Below are 26,666 nucleotides of genomic sequence, written 5' to 3' on the forward strand. Positions count from 1 at the left end.
TGCAGGCCGACGCTCTATCCACTGAGCCACACCGGCCAGGGCTCATCCCAGTTGTAACCATGAGCTGTCTTTCCGCCTCAGCCCTTGATCGTGAGCAGAGGCGATGAGGGGTTCTCACGCATGGCCGTCTCACCAGGAACTGCTCAGCGCCTGAGCTCCCAACCTGTCTGCAGCAATAAAATTAAAAAAAAAAAAAAGCATACCCTTTTGTCAGAGCCTCATTAACAGGCCGGCCTGGCGGGCGGCCCTCATCAGGACGCCCTGCGGCGTCCGCCGTGCCCAGCTGCGCGGCTCACGGCCACGTACCCCGTGTCACGTGTCCCCTGTCGCCCCTTTCAGGTGAAGAAGCAGATCTTGGACGAAAAGATCTACTGCCCGCCCGAGGCCTCGGTGCTGCTGGCTTCGTACGCCGTCCAGGCCAAGGTAGGCGCCAAGGGGAAAAACTCAGCCTTGCGGGGCAGGGACGTGTCCGCCGGGCCGCGCCAGTCATCTGGTTCTTGGGGTTTCCTAGACTTTAGGGAGACTTTCCCCAGCAAGGGGGAAGGCCCTGGGGGAGCCAAGTCTCACTTTTGTACAGTCTCGTGAGTGTGTGTGTGTGTGTGTATGTGTACAAATAAGAGTGTAACTTGGTAACTTTTCTTTGTGCTCTCATTGTGCACATGTGGTTCCTTACATTTACTGAACCAACCTCTCTTTTTTCTTTTTCTTTCTTTCTTTCTTTTTTTTAAAACATATTTTTGTTGATTTCAGAGAGGGAGGGGGAGAGAGGAACATCGATGATGAGAGAGAATCACTGATCGGCCGCCTCCTGCACGCCCTACCCTGGGGATCGAGCTTGCAACCCGGGCCTGTGCCCTGACCCGGAATCGAACCGTGACCTCCTGGTTCATCGGTTGACGCTCAACCACTGAGCCACGCCGGCCGGGCCCAACCTCTCTTATTATGAACCAGGAAAAAGGAATTTATGATCTTCAGTGTGGGTCAAACATGGCCTTTAGGTCAGAAAGGCCCAGGTCCTCACTCCCCACTCATCTTCTGTGGACCAGCAGCCCCGTTGGATGGGGACCTCACCGTCCCCGAGAAGGTGGCCCACTCCATCCACCCCTGATGGGCATGCCACCCTGCTCACGGCTGGGCGCTGCGGGTTCCGTGGCCGCTGAGCCCAGCTGAGCTGTCCGGCTAGCAGAAGTGCATTCCCAGCGACTGAGAATGGCAGGAAAGGAAGACCAATGATCTTGTGTTTTTGTCCTCCCTGTTTCTATAAGACCAATGACAGGGCCCGCCCACGGGGCCTGCGGTCCCCCTGATTTCCGTTTCAGGCACGTGCCACTTTCTCTCGTCCCCTCTGCTCACTCACGACCTTTCACCGCAGCATAAAGATGTTCCAGAATTAGGGCATCTTGATTACTTTTGTAGTATCGTCTTTTGCTATTGTTTTCCTTTGTAGTTAGAGCTGTCCCCTAAAGCCATATCCCTGCAGTGTTACAAAAATTAATAAGACGCTCTTAACTCCTCAGCCTGCTTTTTTTCTGGAGTAGCTTAATGCGATCTCGGGTCAAAGTCAGGAAGTAACCAATTAGCCTGTCACTTGGAGGAGAAAAGAGTCTATACACGCTACTCAGACCGACAAGCCCCGGGAGCCGTTCGGTGACGCGGAGTCATCTGATGACTAAGCTAATGGTCGCAGAGCGTTCCCCGGCCGGCACGAGAGGGTGTGGATTCTGTCACAATACAGACTCCGCCACGTGCCCAAGGTCATCCGGGGGGGTCTTGGGGTGAAGCTAAAGGCAGAATTCGTGGCTCCCCCTATTCCACTGCCCAGAAAAATGAGTAATTGGAGGGAGGAAAAAAAACACCACACCAAACCACAGAAAATGGGCCTTGATTCAACTAAGACATATGCTTCCTTTTATGCTTTGATTAAGAATATTAATAACAGGAAAAAATGTGCCCTTTCAATCAGGATCACCCTGACAGTGATGAAGCAGTCATTGTCGCTCTCATTAAATCCAGGCACTTCCTGGTCCGGAACGGAGTTCCTGTTCACGTTCTCTCCCCAGCTGAGGAGGCCCCCAGCCCTCAAGGACACCACCTCTCCCTGCAGGGCTTCCGTCTCAAAGGCAGCGTTTTCTCTGCATGGGTTTTGAGCCACAGATTCAAAGGCCACCTGTGTGTGTGTGTGTGTGTGTGTGTGTGTGTGTGTGTGTGTGTGTGTGTGTGTGTGTGGTGGGGGGCAGGGGCAGACTTGTCTGGGAACCAGCAGATGTTTGCTTAAACAGATTTCACCGTAGGAAAGCCCTACTCATTTAGAGATGAAAGTGATTCACAGAGCACATATGTGGCTCATATGGAGGAGGAGGTTCTGGGTGTTTTTTTTTCCGGTGTAAATTCTCGGGCTCTCACAAATCAAGCGCATCTATGACTTCCAGTCTGCATTTGGGAAACGAAGGGTGATTTTAACATGCTCCCAGTTTCCAGGACGGCTGCTTAATATGAAGAGGGCATTTCTGATGACGGTATTTATACGATCTTAGATGCCTGTAGTGTTTTATCGTCTTACAAAGCGTTACAACATGCATGTTTTGTGCGATTCTCAGTGTAGCCTTTGCCATAAGCCAGGGCTTGAAAGTATCTTGCCTATTTTATCGGCAGCGAATTGAAGGCTCAGGAAGGAGTAATAATTTGTCTAAAGTCACAATACTTTATATTAATTTAAAAAACTTTCTCATTGATTTCAGAGAGGAGGGAAGAGATAGAGATAGAAACATCAATGATGAGAGAGAATCATGGATCGCCTGCCTTCTGCACGCCCCCCCAACAGTGGGGGTCGAGCCCGCGACCCGGGCATGCGCCCCGGACCGGGAATCGAACCGTGACCTCCTGGTTCACAGGCTGATGCTCAGCCACTGAGCCACGCCCGCCGGGCTGAACCTGGGATTCAGTGAGCGGCATGTGTGCTGCCTGGAGACCTCCCTCAAGCAACTGACCGCGAGGGGCAAGAGCAAAGTGCGGAGTTCGGCAGTCGGACCCCAGGTCTCCCATCCTGACTCCGTCCTCTAGTTCCATTCTGCTCCAAATCCTGCCCACCCAGTGTGGGCTACCAATTCCATTAAAAAAAGAATTAGCCTGGCCGGTGTGGGTCAGTGGTTGAGCTTCAGCCTGCGAACCAGGAGGTCACGGTTTGATTCCCAGTCGGATTTTAGGCAGATTTTTGGTGGCTTATGCAAGGACATATTGGAGGGGGAGGCGAGTTTGGGAACAGGGAGCCCCGCTAGCAGACTGGGGTCCTCCCGGGGAGAGACTGCGAATGAGGTTCACACCTCGGGCAGCGGTGAGTTGGAGGGGAGGCGCTGACTTAAAGAAACCCAGGCGGGCCCTGACCGGTGTGGCTCAGTGGATAGAGCGTCAGCCTGCGGACTGAAAGGTCCCAGGTTCGATTCCGGTCAAGGGCATGTACCTTGGTTGCGGGCACATCCCCAGTAGGGGGTGTGCAGGAGGCAGCTGATCGATGTTTCTCTCTCATCAATGCTTCTAACTCTCTATCCCTCTCCCTTCCTCTCTGTAAAAAATCAATAAAATATATTTTTAAAAAAAGAAACCCAGGAGGTAAAGGTTGATATAAATGATGCTTCCCTCCGCTTGTCTCTTTTGCACATCCTTTTTACAAAATGCGATTTTCCCCACTCAGCGTTGATTTTTAGATGTATCTGTGTTCTTCTTTTTTTTTTTTTTTTTTGTATCTGTGTTCTATCTATAGATTTAGCCCATTAGTTCTAACCACTGTATCGAAACCATTGACAAATAAAGCTAGTTTAGCCCTCCTCCCTTCTGAGGAAGAGGTAGGCTTGGTTCCTGCTCTTCCCCCCTCTATTATAAACAGCGCTTTTCTGAAAATCCTTTTATGCGATGCCTTATATGAACATGCAGAAGCTTTCTCCCCTTAAGGTAGGTTTCTAGAGGTAGAATTACATCAATATCCCTGAACGTCAAGAATCCTTAACGAAAAAAAAAAAAAAAAGAACCCTTAACGTTTATAAGAAAGAGGCAGCAGAAAAATGGGTGCCAGGCGTATGAACAACAGGCACTTTAAGGAAGAGAAAATGAGAATGATGAGTCAAAACAAAACAAAAAATGTTCCATCTCACTAGTAATCAAGAGAAAGAGAAATTAGAGTGACGATAAGGCAGCATTCCAAGCCCATAAGATTGACAGGGAGCAATAAATCCACGGACGCAATAGAAGCGCCGTCTAAGCTCATCTACTTGCCGGGAGGGTCTGTGCATTGGCGTGGCCTCTGTAGGGCGAGGGGCGAGGGAGGGGCCGGTCAGGTGAGCAGACACCCCCGCCAACCCCTGAACCCTCCCTCTGGGTGACTCTATTCCAGAGGGAGTCCTGCACAAGGTGCCCTTTTCACTGAAAACTGCAGGAACAGGTAGACCCCATCTCATATTTTATTTTTATTTTTTTAAAAAAATATATTTTATTGATTTTTTACAGAGAGTAAGGGAAAGGGATAGAGAACTAGAAACATCGATGAGAGAGAAACATCGATCAGCTGCCTCCTGCACACTTCTTACTGGGGATGTGCCCGCAACCAAGGTACATGCCCTTGACCGGAATCGAACCTGGGACCCTTCAGTCCGCAGGCCGACGCTCTATCCACTGAGCCAAACCAGTCAGGGCCCCATCTCATGTTTTAAAACCACTGAGCACTATTCCATAAAACGGAGGGACTCTGGGTTGTTTAAATCTCTCTTTACTGGGAGATATTTAGGTTTGTTTTTCTTTCTATTCTTCTGTTTAGACGGATGTAGCAAACACCCGTGAATATGATCATGTGGACAACGTTTCTCTGATAGATACCAAGACTCGGCATAACTGGGTCGAAGGATAAGAACATTTAAAAAAAGTTCTTTTTTTTTTTTCCAGAGAGGAAGGGAGAGGGATAGAGAGTTAAAAACATTGATGAGCGAGAATCATCAATCAGCTGCCTCCTGCACACCCCCCACTGGGGATGTGCCCGCAACCAAGGTACATGCCCTTGACCGGAATCGAACCTGGGACCCTTCAGTCCGCAGGCCGACGCTCTATCCACTGAGCCAAACCGGTCAGGGCAAGAACATTTAAAATGTAAATAATGATGTGGAGTGTGTGATTCCACTTCTATGAAATGACCGCTGTGGGCAACTCCGTAAAGACAGGAAGCAGCTCTCATGGTGGCGATGGGGTGAAGGAAGGAAATCAGGAGTTACTGCTCATGGGTATGAGGTGTTTTTTGGGGGACAAAGAAATATTCTGGAATTAGAGAGTGGTGATAGTTGCACGACATTCTGAATATGCTGGAAACCACGAAATCATACACTGCAAACGGTGAATGGTATGCATGTAAATTTTATCTCAATTTAAAAAAAAAAAAAAAAAGATGTGGCCAAATTGCCCTCCACCGTAACTTCTAAGAACAGCCTGTGAGAATTCCTGTTTTCCACATCCTCATGCTGTCAGTCTTTTACATTTTTGCTAATCTGACAGGAAAAAAAAAATAGATTTTTAAAAGTTTTCATTTCCTTGCTTACCATTGGGGCTGAGCGTCTTTTCATAGATTTGCTTTCCTCTGCGAGGCTGGTGTGTATGATTCGCCCGTTTTTCTCCTCTACTGTTTATCTTTTTCTCGTTGATTTATAGGATCTCCATTTATGATGGGTATTAACCTTTTATCATTTTTTTTCTTCATGTGTCAGACTGTCAATCTTTTGCTGTTTGGAGTGACTTTTAGAATGGCTTCCCCCACCATTATCATACACATGTCCTTCTAAATTTTGTCCTGGTATTTTGTGGGCTTTTCATTGACGGTTTAAGGCTTTAATCCATCTGTGTTCCAGTGACTGAGGTGCGGTAGGGGTCTGATTATTTATGCTATTTATGCATCAATGAAATCTTTTATGTTTTGTGAGATCCTGTTCAGAGCGTTTTGTCTAATTTTCCATGCATACAGGCAGGGGAGAGTATTTAACATCCAGAAGGATAGTCAATATCTGCTTAATGTAAGAATTGACTCCCCAGCATCCCTCCCATACATGGAGAACTCCTGCCTTGAATTTAAATTCAGTTGCCTTATATCAGGGGTGGATCCAGGTTTTGTGGGGCCTGAAGTTTATATAACTTCAGGAGTTTTTTTGTTTTTTTGTGTTTTTTTTTCAACCCAAGAATCCAAATTATGAGTATAAAGCTGGGCACAGAGACCTGAAACCCCAGCGTCGCTGGCTCCACAGGCAGCTCAGTCCTGGCTACAGTCTCAGGATGCTTTTGTACATAAAAGGCTGAGGACCGCCGTCTCCTCCCGCGCTGGGGTATGACTTCCTTTTATCTTCACCAACTGCCACAACCTAAGGATTTTCCTCTCCTTCTGTCTCTTGAAGGCACATTTAAGAGCCGACTCACACATCAAGGCGGCTTTCATGTGGCAGGTGGAGTTAGCCCGGGCTCTGTTAGCCGAGTCTTTGCTGCCTCTGCATTGCTCAGACGTAACCTATTTGATCAGCGGAGTCGCTGGGAGCTCAGTATGATAATGTGGGTCGTTAATCTTACCAGCCCTCGGAACCTGGATTTACAGCCTTAACTTTGCATATCTGCTTACTTGTGCATTAGAGTCCGGTCAGCGCTCTTGCGAGGCACGCAAATGCGACGAGCAGGGCTTTCTTCAGCATCCTGCCCCCGGAAAAACCTAGCTGGTTTGGCTCAGTGGATGGAGCGTGGGGCCCGGGGCGCGTGCCGGGTTGCGGGCTCCGGCCTCCATCCCCCACTGGGCGTGTGGGAGGCGGCCGATCAGTGATTCTCTCTCATCATGGATGTTTCTATTTCCCTCTCCCTTCCTCTCTGAAATCAATAATAATAATTTTTTTTAAAAAATCAGAGAGGCAGGCAGTGACCGGTGTCGTTCTAAATGGCGGAGAGGTTAACAATAATACGCGACGTTATAACTAGGAGCTGGGCACCACGCAGGATGCTACCCGGATTGTCTTACTTCATCCTTACCACCCGCCATGAGGCAGGCGCTGTATGATCCTTGCTTTCCAGATGAGGAAGTGGAGGGTTGGGGGGGGGGGTGCTCCTTACTCAAGGCCACAGCAGGAATACTCTGCAGCCCCCACTTCAAACCCTTTAGGACCGGCGTTCTCATTTGACGAATTAGAAAACACGCAGAGAGGGGACACAGCTTGAGCTTTTATCGTTTAACGTCAGGTTGTATTGAGCGCTGCGTGTCGGCCATCGTGTTTTATTTATTTATTTTTTCCTTTTATCTTTTTTTTTTTTAAAATATATTTTATTGATTTTTTACAGAGAGGAAGGGAGAGAGATAGAGAGTTAGAAACATCGATGAGAGAGAAACATCGATCAGCTGCCTCCTGCACATCTCCCACTGGGGATGTGCCTGCAACCCAGGTACATGCCCTTGACCGGAATTGAACCTGGGACCTTTCAGTCCGCAGGCTGACGCTTTATCCACTGAGCCAAACCGGTTTCGGCTATTTTTTCCTTTTATCTTTATATTGAGGTAAAAAAATAAAATGAAGAACATTATGGATGTGAGGGTCAGGGGGAGGGACAAGGCTCCCCTCTCTAATTGACAGCAGGGGCTGATGGGAACCAGAAGCTCCAGGGAATTAAAAAAAAAATGTGTGAGTCCCAGATGGCCATCATGTTTTAAACTGAAACGTCCTGGGTATGATTCCGTTGAATCCCCGTAAGAGTCCTGGAAGGTAAATACTGTTTCATCCCATTTTACAGACGGGAAAACTGAGTCACAGGTTTCCCAGAGTCGCAGCTAATGAGTGAGAGAGCTGGGGTTGAACCTTCGGCACCCGCCTCCCGAGGCAGTGCATGCAAGCTCAGAGTTACTGACTTACTCCACCCCCAGGCCTTTCCCAGGGCGAGACCAGCCAGGTCCCTTCCCGTTTCCGAAACGGAGAAATGCCTAGACGGGGTTACAGAATCTGCGGCGCATTTTGAACGTTTACCTTCGACAGATTAATCCCGTTAACGCTCAGAAGACGATGCAATGCCGTTCCGCCGCTCGTCCGATGATGACGAGATTCCTGAGAAATAGTCATTCGTGGGGCTTCTATCGTAGGGCGGTGTGGGAATGAGGCCCGCGTTAAGGTTGCTGACAAGCCACCTTTCAGCCCCACAGCGGGAGTGTCTGTTGCTGGGGGTGTGACTTCACTTGGAAAACACACCAGGAGTCCCACTAGAGCAGTGGTTCTCCACCTTCTGGCCCTTTATTTTTTTTATTTTCATTTTTTTTAAATTATTTTATTGCTATCCGGGAGGAAGGGAGAGGGAGAGAGAGATAGAAACAGCAACGATGAGAGAGATTCATGGATTGGCTGCCTCCTTCTGGGGATGGAGCCTGCAACCTGAGCATGTGCCCTTGACCAGAATTGAACCCAGGATCCTCGAGTCCATAGTCCAACGCTCTATCCACTGAGCCAAACTGGTTAGGGCTGGCCCTTTAAATATACAGTGCCTCATGTTGTGACCCAACCATAAAATTATTCTCGTGGCTACTTCATCACTGTCATGTTGCTACTGTGTGAATCGTCATGTAAATACCTGATATGCAGGATGGTCTTAGGCGACCCCTGTGACAGGGTCGTTCGACCGCCCGAGGGGTCGCGACCCACAGGTGGAGAACCGCTGGCCTAGAGGCTCTTTGGGAGGGATGGGGCAGGCGGGCCCCGGCCCCGCCCGAGCTAGTGGTGTCCGGAGCCAGCAGCTTGGGCTCAGCCTTTCTTTTGCTTTTTCCCATTGCTGGTGGCCAAACGGATACATGTGTATAGACGATCCCCCTAAAATACCGAGCTTTGTGGGCTTGGCCCCAAGAAAAGCCACCGAATGCTGATTGACGAGAGCCGGGCTTTGTTACATTCTCTAGGTTTCCCAGTTCTTGTCTGTTTTAAAATTCCATTTTATTTTATTTTATTCATTATTTCCTGGGCAGGCTTAAGTGTCCTGAGAAAGAAAAGGATTATTTTCCTTAGATCGGAAAGTAAATCTGCGCGTTCCTCTCCTGGGAGAACACAGGGCAGCTCAGGGCCCGCGTCCGGCGCTTGCGGCGAGCTGCCCTGCAGCGTTAGGAAAGCCCGTTCCCCTTTCACTCGTGTCTCTGTCTGGATGACAGACGTGAGTGACAGCGCCGGCGTCCCGTCTTCCCAGAGCATTTTCCAGAGCCTTGAATGAAAGGCATTAAACACGGCGCCAGCCATGTTCCCAGCTCTCCCCCCCCCCCCCCCCCCAAGCTGTCGGCTCCGGTCAGCAGCCACTTAGAAGCCATTAGCAGGGAAGGCTCTTATCACACCTTGCGCATCGCAACGGCCAGTCGCCTTTCGTTGCTTCATTTCCGAAGCTTATGCACCCGGAGCGGCTGCTTTCTCCGACCGTTAGAAACCACAGCTTCCTTTCCCTGCAAACAGGACGTCACGTTTTCATTAGCGCCTCGCCCTCGGGGATCACGCCACTGCGTTCAGAGATGTGATCGGCTTTGAGTTTTTTTCATTCAGGGATCACACACCAGCAAGGTTGAAATCTGGGCTTGTCATCTGGATTGAATTGCTCCCTGGAGCTGGGAGGGAATTGGGCCGGAGCCCAGCCGTTCAGAAATGACAGCTGTCTCTGGAATCTCAATTGCTCCCTCCCCCCCCCCCCCTTCTCTCTCTCTCCAGTACGGCGACTACGACCCTTCTGTTCACAAGCGGGGATTTCTGGCCCAAGAGGAATTGCTCCCAAAAAGGGTAAGGCATCCTGTTCCCTGTCTGGGAAGAGATCGCAGGTGTGTGGCCTGAAGGACGGCGAACCGACGGACTTGAAGGAATAACGGAAGGAGGTGGCAAGGACGTTATTATGAACATTTTGTCATCAAGCTTTCTTTTTCGTTTAAAAAATATATTGATTTTTATGGATTCCAGAGAGGAAGGGAGAGGGAGATAGGAGCATCAGTGATGAGAGAGCGTTATTGATTGGCTGCCTCCTTCCTGCACACCCCTCCCTGGGGATCGAACCCGCAACCCGGGCATGTGCCCTGACCGGGAATCGAACCCCGACCTCCTAGCTCATAGGTCGACGCTCAGCCACGGAGCCACGCCGGCCGGGCTGTAATCAACCTGGAGTGAAGAGTATGGAATCTCTGTTAAGAATATGAAAAAAGCAAAGGTTCATGGAATGAGTTTGTGGCTGCCAGGACCCGCGTGGCCTGCAAACGGCCCTTTCGTTAAAGGTCGGGAGTCAGCATCCGTGATTCCCGGGAAGGGGTGTGGAGCAGCGCACGCGCAGCACAGGGGGCCGAGCCCTGAGCCGCCGCGTGGGGTGCAGAGAGGAGACGAGTCAGGGGTGGGCGTTGTGGTTTTTACTCCTCCGTGCTGTTCGTCTTGTTCATTCGTCGCAGAAGCAGGCCCTCCCTCCCTTTTGCTGCTTCTGATTTGATAGCTCCACTCGCCCGTCACGCGGAGTACAGGCCTGCCCCTCCCCTTGGCCTGGCTCTCCCTGCCCCTCTGACGGCTTCTGTGCAGGCGAAGGCCACAGCCCACGCAGCCTGGCCCAGCAGGCCGGCCCCCCGATCAGTGAGCCCAAGACTGCTGAGCTCCTCCCTCTGGGACACACAGCCCAGGAAAGGGGGGGGGCCCTGCCCGGCAAGGCGGGCACCTAGGCCTGAAGGGCGGCACCGCTGCCCGAGTTGTGACTCACACTGCATGGTGCCTGTTGACACGCCCACCCCTGCGTGCGACTGGCTCCCTGTGCGTGGCTTTTTGAAAACAGCCGTGCTGCCCTGGCTGGCTTGGCTCAGTGGATAAGAGCATCGGTCTGCGGACCAAAGGGTCCCAGGTTCGATTCCGGTCAAGGGCACATGCCTAGGTCCAACATGCAGGAGGCAGCCAATCAATGATTCCCTCTCATCATTGATGTTTCTCTCTCTCCCTCTCCCTCTCCCTTCCTCTCTGAAATCAATAAAAATATATCTAAGGAAAAAAGGAAAATAGCCGTGCTGTTTTGTCGAAGTGATGCGTCATGATAAACATGGCACACGATACCGAACCTCCCTGTGTGTGTGGGTTTTTTATGTTGCTCTCTCTTTCACTAGGTGATAAATCTGTATCAGATGACGCCAGAGATGTGGGAGGAGAGAATCACAGCCTGGTACGCGGAGCACCGAGGTCGGGCCAGGTGAGGCGGCTTCCTATGGGGTTTATATTTCTTCATGGGCTTTTAAAAAAAAAACACAAAAACCAGACGACAAAACTAGGACATGCTTGTCGAACAAAGCGCATTACTGTAGCATCTATAATAATAAAAGCGTAATATGCTAATTAGACCGGACGTCCTTCCAGCTGACCTTGCAGACGAAGCCGGGGCTGCGAGGGGAAGCCTGGGTCCCGGGTGCTGGAGGGAAGCCGGTGCCGGCAGCCGGGGGAGGGAAGGCCTACGAGTACTCTTGCAGGAATTTCCTGCATCGGGCCTCTCGTGTAAAAGAAAAGAGGGAACCAGGAGTATGTTCAGTGTTGTAGGAATCCTTCCCCCAGCGCTTGTGAGCGCGGGCACTCCCTGCCTGCCGGGGTGTGCGGGCCTGTACGCGTTGGTGATTTCGTTCCGTGTTAGGAATTCCACCGTAGAGACAGCTCACAGGTTTTGGGCTGATTTCTCCACCCATGGCATCTGGAGTAGCTAGAGGTTTTTCACTCCTACAAAACGTGTTGCAGTTGTACCGTGACATACTGGTCTGAGTGACTTGCCCGTGGATGCCTTAGAAGAGTCGCTGAGTCAAAGGAAGGATGCATTTTGAGTTTTGACAGGTGCCACCCAATTGCCCCCCAAAAAAGGTAGTGCCTGCTTACGTGCCCATCAGCAGTGTGTGTCTCCACTCCCCCCCCCCATGCTCTCCCCAACACCTGTTTTTATCAACCCAACTTTTATCATCTAAAAGGTAAAACGTATCTTAAATATTAATCAGCACTTCCCTGATCACTTTAGGAACTGATCATCTTTTCATTCCATTTAACTTTTTTTAAAAAAATATGTATTCTTATTGATTTCAGAGAGGAAGGGAGTGGGAGAGAGAGAGAGAGAGAGAGAGAGAGAGAGAGAAACATCAATGATGAGAGATAATCATTGATCGGCTTCCTCCTGCATGCCCCACACTGGGGATCGAGCCTGCAACCCGGGCATGTGCCCTTGACGGGAATCGAACCCGGGACCCTCCAGTCCGCAGGCCGACGCTCTGTCCACTGAGCCAGACCAGCCAGGGCTGTTCTCCTGTGTTGATGCGGATGGGAGAGCCTGCTGGACGTCGCTGTGTAGCATAGACTCCGGGTCAGGAAGAGCGTCGCCTGGGCCTGCTCTGGCTCACTTCCCGTTTCCTCTCTCAGCTCCAGGGACAGTGCCTTTCCTTTCCCCACAGGGACGAGGCCGAGATGGAATATTTGAAGATAGCGCAGGACCTGGAGATGTACGGCGTGAACTACTTCGCCATCCGGGTACGTGGAAGCTTCTCCGAGTTCCCTGTGTGCAACCAGAGACAGACCCAGGCCCCGACTGCGGAAATGCGTTCCTTTCTCATTCTGGATCGGAGATGCTTTTTTGGTTTTTTAATATATTTTTATTGATTGCAGAGAGGAAGGGAGAGGGAGAGAGAGAGAGAGAGAAACATCAATGATGAGAATCATCCATCGGCTGCCTCCTGCACGCCCCCTACTGGGGATCGAGCCCACAACCCGGCCATGTGCCCTTGACCGGAATTGAACCCGGGACCTTTCAGGCTGCAGGCCAAAGCTCTATCCGCTGAGCCAAACCGGCTGGGGCTGGATGGGAGACTCTTGCACGGTTCAGTGGTGAAGGAGAGAAGGGGAAAGGGTCCTACAGCCTCGTTGTCTATTTGTGGGGCTTCAATTAGATCCGAGGTAATTAAGTGTCGGTGGAGCCTCTGGGGCCTGGGGCTGGTCCCGGGCTGAGCAGAAACCTGTTTGAATGCTTGAGTGCGTTATTTGATTTGATTATTTCCATCGGGCTCCGTGAGGTCCGGGCCCGCAGGGAGGACCTGTAAGTACTTCCTTCCCCAAGGGCACGGGGAGAGGAAAGCCGATTTTATATCTCACTGCTTGGCGTGGGTGTGGACTCTTGTTCTCACTGGCAGGCTAATTGGATTTTTATTCAGACCATTAATTGTCCACGGTCCTCTGGGAGCCAGTCGCTCCTGCGTCAGGGCGGCCTTTGTTTGCAGTCTGCGGCTGGGCCTTTCCGGCCTGCTAGATGCTCCTTGCAAAGGAATTCCTGCGAACCCATTGAGATGTTTCATCGCTAGCTCCAAACTGCAGAAGCGTGGACGGCAAAGCGACCATCGCGGTATGGTTGGCTCTCCTTTTTGGGGTCCCTGAAAATGTTAGATTAAATCTGGGTACATTGGAACACATTTTTTTTTTTAAATATATATTTTATTGATTTTTTACAGAGAGGAAGGGAGAGGGATAGAGAGCCAGAAACATTGATGAGAGAGAAACATCGATCAGCTGCCTCCTGCACGCCCCCCGCTGGGGATGTGCCCGCAACCAAGGTACATGCCCTTGACCGGAATCGAACCCGGGACCCCTGAGTCCATAGGCCGACGCTCTATCCACTGAGCCAAACCGGTTCTGGCTGGAACACATTTAAAACAGTCTAAGGTAAGCTGTCTACCTGATTTTTTTTTTTCTTTCCTAAATACAGATTTTTATTTTTTTATTTTTTATTTTTTTAAAAATATTTTTTATTGATTTTTTACAGAGAGGAAGGGAGAGGGATAGAGAGTTAGAAACATCGACGAGAGAGAAACATCGATCAGCTGCCTCCTGCACACCCCCTACTGGGGATGTGCCCGCAACCAAGGTACATGCCCTTGACCAGAATCAAACCTAGGACCCTTCGGTCCGCAGGCCAACGCTCTCCACTGAGCCACACCGGTCAGGGCAATACAGATTTTTAAATGGATTACTTTGCTTAAAACAAGGCCCACCGACAAGTTATGTGATGTCATCTCGTAAGCAGGTGCCTAAAAGATTTTCCATAATAATGCAGAAGCTTATTTTCTGAAGTTTAATTAATTTGAATTTGCTCATCGTTTGGCTTCTTCTGGGCCGGACCAATTTCAACACATTTCCGTGGGTTGTCAGCCCAGTGCCTCTTGCTCCGTAATGCCCACCACCTCACTTCAAAGAAAACTGGTGTTTTGCAATCCTGAAACAACCGTTGCGTCAAGCAGTCCGATATCATTCTGTGTGTGTGTGTGTGGTTTCTTATGTTACGCAACAAAGCTAATGGCCATCGCAGTCTTTTGTGTTCGAGTTCCTGCATTCCCCATCAGTGTGTGTACTGAAAGCTGTGTGTGTCTCTCTCTCTGAAATGCTGGAGTCATAATGATAGAAGGCAGAGGGTGGAATCCTTTCTTTTTTAAAAGCCAAACTAAGAAAAAATAAACCATAATAGAATACCTCGTTTTCCAGAAGGTACCATGGGTTTTCAGAGTACCAAGCCTCGCTCGTGTTAACATAACACATGGTTTCCGGAGCTTTGCGGGCAAGCGGAGGAAGCGCTCTCGCGGTGTGCTAAGGGCACCGGCCTTCGGGGTGCTGGAACGAGAAGAGAAGTGAACCTTGGAGCGCCCCTCCTCCTGCTGTTAGGTCCCCACTTCCCCTCAGGGTCCAGGCACCTTCTCAGTTTGCAGATCTGTCTTCCTGCCCTTGAGTCTGGTTTAGTCTCCTTGCTGTCGGCCAGGGGTCACATGCCTTAGGTCCTTGTGCAGGGAGCTTCCTGCCGCCGTCATACAACGGCCAGACCACAGCGCGGGTGGGCGGGCGGGCGGGCGGACGGACCTGCAGCTGGAGGATGTGGCCTCTGGACCGCAGCCGGGTCGGTGATCTGGGGGCCCGGGTGCTGGCCCTCGGGCGGCTCTGACTGCTGACCAGGGCTGCCATACGGAGGTATAGAGCACATGGATAGTTAATCAACTAAATTTTTTTTTTAAATATATTTTATTGATTTTTTTACAGAGAGAAAGGGAGAGAGATAGAGAGTCAGAAACATCAATGAGAGAGAAACATCGATCAGCTGCCTCCTGCACATATCCCACTGGGGATGTGCCCGCAACCCAGGTACATGCCCTTGACCGGAATCGAACCTAGGACCCTTCAGTCTGCAGGCCGACGCTCTATCCACTGAGCCAAACCGGTTTCGGCAATCAACTAAATTTTTAAACAGCCTCATGGAGGTGTCATTTGCATATCATTCATTTTGATATATTTTCCCAACATTTTATTATAAAAAATTTCAAACATACAGGAAAGTTGAATTTTTTTATAGCGATTACCCATACAAACCCACTGCGTAGATTCTACAATGAACACTTTACTGTACTTGCTTTATCACATTAAGATACACTTTAAATATATATATATATATTTTTTATTGATTTCAGAGAGGAAGGGAGAGGGAAAGAGAGGTAGAAACATCAATGATGAGAGAGAATCAATTGATAGGCTGCCTCCTGCACGTCCCACACTGGGGATCAAGCCCGCAACCCGGGCATGTGCTCTGACCGGGAATCGAACCGTGACCTGGTTCGTAGGTCGATGCTCAACCACTGAGCCACGCCGGCCGGGCCAACAGTTTATTTTTCTTTTGATATAAGAAATGATTCATCTTACAGGCTTTTATTTCACATCTCGGATAACCTGGCTGTTTAATCGGAGGTCAGCAATGCTTAGATTGCTGCTACTTCAGCCGTCAAGCCAGTGGCAGGCGCCCCCAGCCGTCCCTCTCCGGGGACACGCAGGTCATAAGAATGGTATGGCTGTGTCTCCACCTGCCCCCGGTTCAGGAAGCTGGAGGCCCCCCCAGGTGACACGAGAGCCGTGGCTTCTGTGGGGACCCGCCGAAGCTTGTCATCTGTCACGCTGCGGGCCAGGCCCCGGGGGAAGATGAGTGAGACCTCGGGCCTCGGCCGGAGCTGACAGCGGCTGCTCTCTGTTGAACCCACAGAACAAAAAGGGCACCGAGCTGCTGCTGGGTGTGGATGCGCTGGGGCTTCACATCTACGACCCCGAGAACAGGCTGACCCCCAAGATCTCCTTCCCATGGAATGAAATCCGAAACATCTCCTACAGCGACAAGGAGGTAGGGCCTGTCCGCTCGCAGGCGCGCCGGGGCCCCCCCGGCCGCAGGCCTTCCCCACCTCCCCTCCTGGCTGAGGGGTCCCCAGCCCCTCTTCTCCTGTTACAGGAAAGTCATTTCCTGCCCAGGCTGTGGGCGTTTGGTTATTGATTCTTATAGCATTTACAGGATAGTATTGGCATTCTATTTTCAAATAGCATCCCTACCCCGCCCCCCCGCCCCCGCCCTGCTAACAAGAGGCTGGGGGCTCAACCTGTCAGAGCTGAACCCCAAAAGGACAAACAGTAAACCAACCCCACACGTCACCTTTTCTTAGTATTTGGCTTCCTATTTTTGGTGAGAAAGTCTCTCTGCATTGTAAGTGTGGTAGATATTAAACCCTTTCTCTGTGTCCAGCTTGATGCGTATGGTGGGCGTGTGAGTGTGTGTGTGTGAGTGAGAGAGAGAGAGAGAGAGAGAGAGAGAGTGTATCAACAATAAATAATGATATCAGGCTAACCTGCCTACCAGAATTCGAGAATAATTAAGTTTAAATCACGTAGATCACTCTAAGTTAGAATTCCAGTATTTCTATACAGCATCTCCCAAACACTATAATCCTGCATGCATTGGTTTGTTCACTTATTCATTCTCTGTTAGTTTTTTTTTTTTAATATATATTTTATTGATTTTCTACAGAGAGGAAGGGAGAGGGACAGAGAGTTAGAAACATTGATGAGAGAGAAACATTTATCAGCTGCCTCCTGCACACCCCAAACTGGGGATGTGCCCGCAACCAAGGCACATGCCCCTGACCGGAACTGAACCTGGGACCTTTCAGTCCGCAGGGCAACGCTCCATCCACTGAGCCAAACCGGTTAGGGCCATTCTCTGTTAGTTTTAAAGGAATTATTGAGCGTCTGCGTTGCCTTAGGTATTGTAGGGGGAAGCGAAGATGTAGACAATCCTGTCTGAGCCCTCCAGGAAGGTATAGTGACGTCACGATGGGGCTGACGCCGCAGGGAACGGTGACGTAGTACAAGCCCCTTCGCCCCGGCTCAGTCCTCACAGGAACGCTGCTGGGAGAGTAGGGCCGGGCTTGGGTTTCCCGTGTCACAGCACAGGCAGCAGCGATGCAGAGGCATCAGGTGACCGGTGTCCGGGGAGCGGGGTTGCAGGGCCTGCACTCCAGGTTCCCTGAAGCCACATCACAGGGCACCAGGCAGAGGAGCGCGGGCCCGACAGTGCCCAACGCCATGCTGGCACCCGCGCAGCCAGGTCGCTGAGCGTGGAGTAACTGACAGCTCTGTGGCCCGCGGAGCCGCCTCCCCCAGGCAGGCTTCCTGCTTTCTCGTTCCTGGGAGCAGCTCCCGGAGACGAGCGTCCGGCCCCCGTTTCTAATACGAGGTTGCGATCTGCTCGTCCAGACTTGACCTGACAGCTTGATCTTCTTTTTTTTGTTTTGTTAGAGAGGAAGGGAGAGGGAGAAAGAGATAGAAGAAACATCAATGATGAGAGTGAATCATTGATCGGCTGCCTCCTGCAGGCCCCACACTGGGGATCCAGCCTGTAACCCAGGCATGTGCCCTGACCCATGACCGGGAATCGAACCGTAACCTCCTGGTTCATGGATCGATGCTCAACCACTGAGCCACGCCGGCCGGGCCAGATTGAGCTTCTTAACTCAAAACATTCTGGCTTTCAAATTTTGCTAAGTAGCCCAGGCGATGAGCATTTACAGATTTATTTTTATTTTTTTTAAGTGTTTAAATGGAAAATCCCACGTAACTTCAAGCAGTCGGTGTGCCAGGGTAGGGCAGTTTTTCATTTCTAATTTTATGGAGGGTGTTTGCTGCACACACGCACACATGTGTGTGCTAAAGGCTCCCCAAACCCTCATTCTCCCAGAGCCCAAGGATTACAGTCCCCCTTAGGGTGGCCCGGCACACCAGACTCCAATACGCCCTCTCCGGGGGCAGGACGCCCTCATGCTTCGTCCTGTCAATAACTCGCACGGTTAAGGAGACCCCAGACTGACTGGACTTCATAGGAAGTAGCCTTCGTAGTTACGTCTGACAGCCCTGCTGTCAACACAGAAACGTTGGTTTATTTTAAGCGACTCATTGATCCTCTGTGCGGCCCTGGCATGGCGCAGAGCCCGCGGTTTCCACATGACGTGTGGTTTCCCACTGACAGCTCCGGGATCTGCAGCGAGGCCAAAAACAAGCTTACGAAATTCACAAACAGCAGCCTACACGGAGGCAATACCGCTTCTAAATTAATTTGACCGAAAGCTACCCAGAGGATTGTTTTCTGTCCTCATGCTAGCCCGTTGTGCGACAATATAACACGAGAAAGAAACGCCCGAGAACAGATCTTTCCAAACCTATTTGTCTGCATAGCAGGTGGTTCTTGGGAATGGATACCCATTTTTCAAAGTGCATTTTTGAAACGTAGGACCTGTCTGGTCTCATCAGGAAGGGTTGAAAACAACCGTTGCCACTTGTTCTTTTAAAAAATATATATATATTATTGATTTCAGAGAAGAAGAGAGAGGGAGAGGTAGAAACATCAATGACGAGAGAGAATCATGGATCGGCTGCCTCCTGCATGCCCCACCCTGGGGATCGAGCCCGCAACCCGGGCGTGTGCCCGACCGGGAATCGAACCGTGACCTCCTGGCTCCTAGGTCGATGCTCAACCACTGAGCCACACCGGCCAAGCCATCCTATCTGTTAACTTCTGTACATATTCTTCACCAGCTGAAGTCCCCTCCTCCTGATGGTAGATCCACTCTGAATCCTCCAGCACATTTGTGATTTGCACCCCCCAGTGCGGCACTAATAGGTGATGTGGCTTCTCGAGGAATTGCCTGTGGTCAGCCTAGTTCCGCTAGGTTGGGAGCCTGAGTCACGGCCGTGACTTAGAGTCTGGTGTGGCCCTCCCAGTGTTAGCCCGGAGCGTGGGCCCGTCAAGGGTTTATTTTCAGGTTTCTGAGCCCACGACGGTGCCGAGAGCGCGCCTTCCAGGATCCTGAACTCCCACCGCCCTGGACTTGCGTCCGCAGGCGCCTCTGATTCAGCGTGGTTTCGTGCCTGGGCCCCCGCAAGCCGGGGCGAGGCACAGCCCTGGTGCTGGCTCTCTGCCAGGGTGGCTGCTGCTTCCGTGTGAGTCCCCACAGTTGGTGGGAACATTCCAGGCCGTCACACCGAAGCCGTTTTCCGCTTCCTTCTTCCAGTTTACTATTAAACCGCTGGATAAGAAGATCGACGTCTTCAAGTTTAACTCCTCAAAGCTTCGTGTTAATAAGCTGGTGAGTTGAGATCCCGGCTTTTGTGACCGAAAGCTCTAGTTTTCCTGAGAAATTGAACCCACAACCTCGGCATATCGGGGCAACACTCCAACCAACCGACCTACCCGGCCGGGGCGAAAACTTCTTCGGTTTTCTTTTTTTTTTTTTTTAAATATATTTTATTGATTTTTTTACAGAGGAAGGGAAAGAGATAGAGAGTTAGAAACATCGATGAGAGAGAGACATCGATCAGCCGCCTCCTGCACATCTCCTACTGAGGATGTGCCCGCAACCCAGGTACATGCCCTTGACCGGAATCGAACCTGGGACCTTTCAGTCCGCAGGCCGACGCTCTATCCACTGAGCCAAACCGGTTTTGGCAATTTCTTCGATTTTCATGTAGAAGAATGTATCCGTCCTTTCCCTAACCCTTTGTGTTTTGCTTGACATCTTTCCTTATTCTGGGCTCATAAAGATGTTTTTTGAAAATATATTTTTATTGATTTCAGAGAGGAGGGGAGAGTGAGAGAGAGAGAGAGAGAGAGAAACATCCATGAGGAGAGAGAATCATCGATCGGCTGCCTCCTGCGCACCCCACACTGGGGATCGAGCCCGCAACCCAGGCATGTGGCCTTGACCAGAATCGAACCTGGGGCCCTTCAGTCCGCAGGCCGACGCTCTATCCACTGAGCCAAACCAGCCAGGGCCAGATGTTCTTCTCTGTTCTCTTAGAAAGTTTCACGGGCTTGAGCTTCACATGTAAGTCTCTCATCCTCTGGAGCTCATTTTTGCATATGGTGTGAGGGGAGGATCCGACTTGTGTTTTTCCACGTGAATGACCTCCTGTCCCAGCCCAGCCTGCCGCGTGAGCTTTCCCAGCCTCCCTGACCGGCGGAGCCACGTCTGCACTTCGAGTGAGGGGCCTCCCGAAGACCCGCTAACCTGTCTTCTCTTTCTCGCCTGTGGTTTAAAAATATATACATTTTTTTTACTGATTTCAGAGAGGAAGGGAAAGAGAGAGAGAAACATCAACGATGAGAGAGAATCATCGATCGGCTGCCTTCTGCACGCCCCCCCACTGGGGATCGAGCCTGAAACCCGGGGCAGGTGCCCTGACCGGGCATCGAACCTCGACCTCCTGGTTCCTAGGCCGACCCTTAAGCACGGAGCCACGCCCATTGGGTTTCTCTCTGTGATTTGTGTCCCCTGGCACATCCGAGGCACCTTCAGGGCGCTGTCTCCGGAGCTGAGAGCGCTAGAGGCCATGGGCAGGGGTTTGGCGCCTCTCTCCACGCCGTCCTCTCCGGCCTCCTGCTGCCCACGGGGACCCTCAGACCACGGTGCTGCGGCGCGGGGGAGCCGCAGGCAGTGGCGTGAATGTGTGGGTTTCCCGTTTCTCCCGCCGCCGCGGCCACAGATTCTGCAGCTGTGCATCGGGAACCACGACCTTTTCATGAGGAGGAGGAAGGCCGACTCTTTGGAGGTTCAGCAGATGAAAGCCCAGGCCCGGGAGGAGAAAGCCAGAAAGCAGGTGAGCGAGACCCCGTCTGGGCTGCTCTTACCCCTCTGAAGGGAAGGAGTGGTTACAGGCTGACCGGGGTCCTTTGGTCATGGGTGACGGGTACTCTTTTTTTTATTGATTTCAGAGAGGAAGGGAGAGAGAGAGAGAGAGAGAGAGAAACATCAATGATGAGAGAGAATCATGGATCGGCTGCCTCCTGCACGCCCCACACGGGGGATTGAGCCTGCAACCCAGGCACGTGTCCTGACCGGGAATCGAACCATGACCTCCTGGTTCCTAGGTCGACGCTCAACCACTGGGCCATGCCAGCGGGGCGATGAAGGGGACTCTTATTTGATCTCTTTCGAATCTTTCTTGGCTGCTGCCAGCTGGTGGACTGTCAACTCTGCAGCTGAGGAACAAACTCCAGCCGCATATCCGAAGGAAACGTCTCTAGTTATTTCTCCACTCAGGCGAAGTGGGAAGAAATAGCCAAGCCTGCCCGTACCCGCCCAGGCGTCCATCTCTCACCCGTCTAGCTGAGCTTCCTCTCGCCCGCCCGTCTCCCCTGCCCGTCTCCTCTGCCCGGCCTGCTCCTTTTCTAATTAGCTGGTGATGGAATGCATGGCAGCGTTTCCGTGCTGCTGCTGGAATGCTAATTAGCCTCTGGCTGCACTTCCTGCCGGAGGTCAGCCCGGGCGCCCAGCACCCACCCCGCGAGGTGCCGGGAGCACCGATCAGCAGACAGCAGACGGTCTGATGCTCTGTCCACTGAGCCCATAACCTGTTTCCCGCCCGTAGACCTTCTCGACTCCCCGAAATCCACACCCCTGGCCCGGGCCTGGCCGCCGAGCATATTAATTGTGGTTCTGGACGGACTACTAGGCAGAGTAGCAGCAGCGGCGGTCGGATGCCCTGAGGACCCGCAGGCTCGAAGGTGTAATAATTAGTCTGCGCGCAGTTGTCTCTGATGTGGGTCCTCCGGGGCGCCTGGCTCCCAGCCAGCAGCTTCAGCAGGAGATGCCCAGTCTGATCCAGTGCTTTCGACTCTCCATCTCTTAGCTTTCCCAGGTGGCGGGCCATCCATGTGCCCCATGGGATGCTTTGGGGAGGGGGGCGGGTGGAATTGGGTTTTGTTGGACAAAGAGAGACTCCTGAGCCAGCACAGGGTCCTAGAGGGAACTTTCAGAAGAAAGGTGACCTCTGGCCCCTTTGTCGGCAGAAGTGAGAGATCTGAGAAGGACAAGCCGCGGACAGGGCCTCTGGGCCGTGGCAGAGAATAGCATGGACACCCCCCCAGACCTCCCCTGCCTGGCAACTGCGGGTCGGGGGCTCCAGGGCCCCTGGGCTGACAGTGACCTCGGGAAACTTGGTGTGTGAGGCGAGCGAGTGACCTGACTCGCGGACCTCCGTGCTGTCCTCTGTCACGTGGAGCTAATGGGACTTCTCGCCTGTCTCCGACCAAAGGACACGGCGATACCGAAAGCCTGGATCGCCTGAACCACTTTGCAGACAGAGGCCCCTCATTATGGGGGTGGAGACCTCAGGGAAGGTGCCGGGCTGGGAATGGAAGGGGACGGTCCGGGCTTTCCTCAAGTGGAGGATAATGGACATGCAGTTACCCGCCTAATGGAAGTCGTGATCTGCTGGAATTAGAGCACAAATTGGCCAGGCTTTTCGTGGACCTGTAAGAGGAAAATTGGAGAAGAGTTGGCAGTATTTTATTGCCTGTCTTTGCATTATTCCTCTGAGGTGCGATGCATTTTTTTTTTTTTTTTTTTTTGGTTTAGTATTTAGAAAAAGCAGCGCTCTTAGGAATCTTGCATGTGAGAGACGCTTGAAACGAGACGTAATTAAATGTTGCTTTAATTATGAAAGGAAATAAAATAGTGCCGTGGTCACTTCCGGCCGCTGCCTCCTGAATGCAGTGTGTGCCGTGCCGCAGGCTCGCGGAGCGCAGCACCGGCCCGGCGTTGTTTGGTCGCCGGATTAAGCTCGGCATGTGGCCCAATTCCTACCGCAACGCAGGAGGCGATGCAGGAGGCGGGGGCGGCGGCGGAGGTGCTGGTGCCGCAAGGATGGGTGCTGTGCTCCCGCCTAGCTCCTCCCGGCGCAGGCCCGGCTCAGGAGGTGCCTTAGCAGGGGCTGTGGGGGCTGTGCCGTGGCTGCCGCAGCTCCCCCTGTGAGCTATTGATGCATCGCGCAGAACGGTTCCATCTTCTCTGGGGTCCGGGGTCCAAGGCGAGAGGGGAGCCATTGTTGATGAAGTTAGAGGTGTGGGAGGGGGTCTGTGTCGACGAGCAACAGCGAGGTGGCTCATGGACCAGATGGGAGAGCCGCCCGTTTCGGGGGCACCGTCTCAGGAACCTGCATTGCGTCCCACCAGCCGCAGGGCACGGTGTGTGAGAGTGCCTCCTCCCACCCAGGTAGACACCTGCTTTTTGTTGGTGGTTTCCTTTTTTTTTTTTTTTAATATATTTTTTTATTGATTTCAGAGAGAGAGGGAGAGGGAGAGAGACAGAAACATCAATGATGAAAGGGAGTCATGGATCGGCCGCCTCCTGCACTCCCCGCACTGGGGATCGAGCCCGCAACCCAGGGATGTGACCTGACCGGGAATCAAACCCTGACCTCCTGGTTCATCGGTCGACGCTTAGCCACTGAGCCACGCGGGCCAGGCTGTTGTTGGTTTCTTTCCCACAAGAGCGTCGTCTGCATCCCTGCAGCTGGTTTAGAAGGACAGAGGGTGGTGGGTGACGAGAACCAGAAGTGTCCCCACAGTGGGGACTCTGCACACTGGACACCCATGGGTTCCTGTGGCACCGCAGGTCGTGAGCCCATGACTCAGTGGCTGCTCTCGTCCCCGTCCCCACCCCAGATGGAGCGGCAGCGCCTCGCCCGAGAGAAGCAGATGCGAGAGGAGGCCGAGCGCACCAGGGATGAGCTGGAAAGGAGGCTGCTGCAGATGAAAGAAGAAGCGACCATGGCCAACGAGGCTCTGGTGATTCCCGGGGGGGACGGGGGGACGGGGGGCGGGGGTGCGGTCTGGGTCCCAGGAGGTTGCACGGAGTCCCACTCGCTTTGCTGGAGTTAGACCTCCTGGGCACCACAAACGAGAGACATCTGCTGTGACATTTCAGCTTCAAAAAAAAAAAAAAAGAAAAAAATCAATGCCTTTTCCTTTCCGTGGTGCTGGCAGAGGCGGGTTCAGGTGGTATCTTTGTTGCTGAAAGTATTACAGACGTTCGCAACCCGGACATCTGTCTGTTTGCTTGTCCCATTGACCCCCTGCACCCCGCCCCCGCCCCTCCCAGGCCTTCACCACTCTGTTGTCTGTGTCCGGGGGCTGTGCATAGATGCAGATAAGTTCCCCGGTTCGTGGGGTACCTTTAAAGCGGGGCTCCGCTTCGGCACGACCGGCCCTGGGGCCAGGTCGTCCTTGGTGGGGTCTGCCCTGTCACTGAAGGTCGTTTAGTGGTGTCCATGGCCTTGATCCATCCAATGCTGGTCGCACCCTCTTACCCCTCATTTGAGACAATCGAAAAGGTCTCCAGACAGCGTTAGGTGTCCCCCCCGGGGCAGAGTCTCCCCAGGCTGGGAGCTGATTTAAAGGGAAAGGAGAACGGGGTGAAGTTGGTTTTCCCCCTCCTCCCGCCTCGGTTCCGTGGGGACTCGCCGTCAGGTGCCTCCGTGTTGCTCCCACGGGTGGGACCCGGCAGGCCCTTCTGAGACGAGGAGGGTGTGTGTGGCTTGCCGTCTGTCGCCGGGATGTCGTCCGAGGGGACACCCGGTGGCAAGGCCGCAAAGAGTCCGAGGCCCGGGCTCTTGCCGACCGGAGGGTCCGGGCTCGGATCTCGCGGGAGAACAGGCAGGGGATCCCCGCCGGCTCCCGCTCACGGCGCCCGCCTCTTCAGATGCGGTCGGAGGAGACGGCCGACCTGCTGGCGGAAAAGGCCCAAATCACCGAGGAGGAGGCGAAGCTCCTGGCGCAGAAGGCTGCGGAGGCCGAGCAGGAGATGCAGCGCATCAAGGCCACGGCCATCCGGACGGAGGAGGAGAAGCGCGTGATGGAGCAGAAGGTGCTGGAGGCCGAGGTGCTGGCGCTGAAGATGGCCGAGGAGTCCGAGAGGAGGTCAGAGGCGGGGGTCCCCGGGCACTGGGGCCCAGGCGGGGGGCTGCCCTGCGCTGAGGCAGAGCTGACCGCAGCTGTCCTCAGGCTGCTTCTCTGTCCGGGCCGGGGACAGGCTCCTTCGGGGCCAGGCCGGTGCTGCCGGAGCTCCCGGAAGGGACACGGGCACACAGTCCCCTCGTTGAGTGACATCTGTCACGCGTGTGCCTTTGTGATGAGCCCGGTCCCTCGGATACCGTGTTTGCAGGGAAACCGTCAAGCGTGTCCGAGACTTGCTTTAGCTCAGGAGACGTGAGGAGGCTCTTCTTACATTTAAAAAATGTGTTTAAAAAAAAAAAAAATATATATATATATATATATATATATATATGTATATTGATTTCAGAGAGGAAGGGAGAGGGAAAGAGATGGAAACATCCATGATGAGAGAGAACCATCAATCAGCTGCCTCCTGCAGGCCCCCCAGTGGGGATGCACCCCGCAACCCGGGCATGTGCCCTTGACCGGGAACCGAACCGTGACCTCCTGGTTCCTAGGTCAACGCTCAGCCACTGAGCCACGCCGGCCGGGCCCTCTCCACGGTTTGCATGTCGGTCTGGGGCGACGGTTCCTTGTTTTCTGCCCTGTCCTGGGCCCCTTGCCCCATGTCCGGGTCACCTCCCCATGCGTGATGCATGCCGGACTGTGTCCTGCAGGGCAAGGACCTGCACCAAAGTGTGAGGCCCTCAGCGGTGGTGCCTGCAGATGAGTTCCAGGGGGATGGGGGTGGGGGACGGCTGAGAAGAGTCCGTTCTTTCACCTCCAGGGGATCACAGAGAATCCCCTGGATTCTCCCTGTGCTCATCCCACTCTCCCCCAGAGACAACGCAGACAATGTCTGCGGCCCCTTCCCCGTCTCTCCTCCTCCTCCACCAATTGCACGGGTTCGTACCCGACTCTTGTCCCCACGGCTTCCCCGCTCGCCCCTCGTAGATTCACCAGCTGAAGTCAACAGTACCCGGGAACGTGTCCTTGGCTTGGAAGTTCTGGATTCATGTCAGTGTCCCCCCGACCCTCCACCTTGTCTGTCCGATCTGGTGCCATCCTCGGGACTAGCCCCGGTCCCTCCTCTCCAGGGGAAAGGGGGGAAGGGACCCATTTCCTCACCTTCTGGGGGGGTGACGGCTCCTCCTTCCCTTGCAGGGCCAAGGAGGCCGATCAGCTGAAGCAGGACCTGCAGGAAGCCCGCGAGGCAGAGCGAAGAGCCAAGCAAAAGCTCCTGGAAATCACCACCAAGCCCACGTACCCCGTGAGCCTGGGAGGACCGGGGCGGGGGGCGGGGAGGCGGGGGGGGGGGCTGCCCGGCCCTTTGCTTCACCGGGCGGTGCCTGCAGGCGACTGCTCGAGCGAGCACCTGGCAGAGAAGGGGTGCAGAGCCTGCAGGTGGGGTCTGGGCAGGACGCCCGGGCTGCCATTTGGCCTTGGGCTCGTCAGGCACCTCTTTGGCTGCCCAGATAGCGAGCAGCAGGGCCTTTTACTGCTCGGAAGGGTTCTTCTTATTCCAAGTAGCGTAGACCCGCATCGCTCTCGAGAGAACTGGC

General features: G+C 52.9%; 1 protein-coding gene across 3 annotated transcripts in view; it reads left to right on the forward strand.

Annotated features, from left to right (window-relative positions):
• NF2 (NF2, moesin-ezrin-radixin like (MERLIN) tumor suppressor) overlaps positions 1-26,666 on the forward strand; it is a 67,885-nt gene that overhangs the window by 23,399 nt on the left and 17,820 nt on the right. For all 3 annotated transcript variants that reach the window (XM_059675903.1, XM_059675902.1, XM_059675901.1), the window contains exons 4-13: positions 340-423; positions 9,720-9,788; positions 11,132-11,214; positions 12,446-12,521; positions 16,054-16,188; positions 19,403-19,477; positions 20,874-20,987; positions 23,836-23,958; positions 24,872-25,089; positions 26,269-26,374. In XM_059675903.1, coding sequence (XP_059531886.1) covers positions 340-423; positions 9,720-9,788; positions 11,132-11,214; positions 12,446-12,521; positions 16,054-16,188; positions 19,403-19,477; positions 20,874-20,987; positions 23,836-23,958; positions 24,872-25,089; positions 26,269-26,374 — 1,083 coding nt within the window. The remainder of the gene's footprint in view (positions 1-339; positions 424-9,719; positions 9,789-11,131; positions 11,215-12,445; positions 12,522-16,053; positions 16,189-19,402; positions 19,478-20,873; positions 20,988-23,835; positions 23,959-24,871; positions 25,090-26,268; positions 26,375-26,666) is intronic.

This window comes from Myotis daubentonii, chromosome 19 (assembly GCF_963259705.1).
Source record: "Myotis daubentonii chromosome 19, mMyoDau2.1, whole genome shotgun sequence".
Classification (NCBI taxonomy): domain Eukaryota; kingdom Metazoa; phylum Chordata; class Mammalia; order Chiroptera; family Vespertilionidae; genus Myotis; species Myotis daubentonii.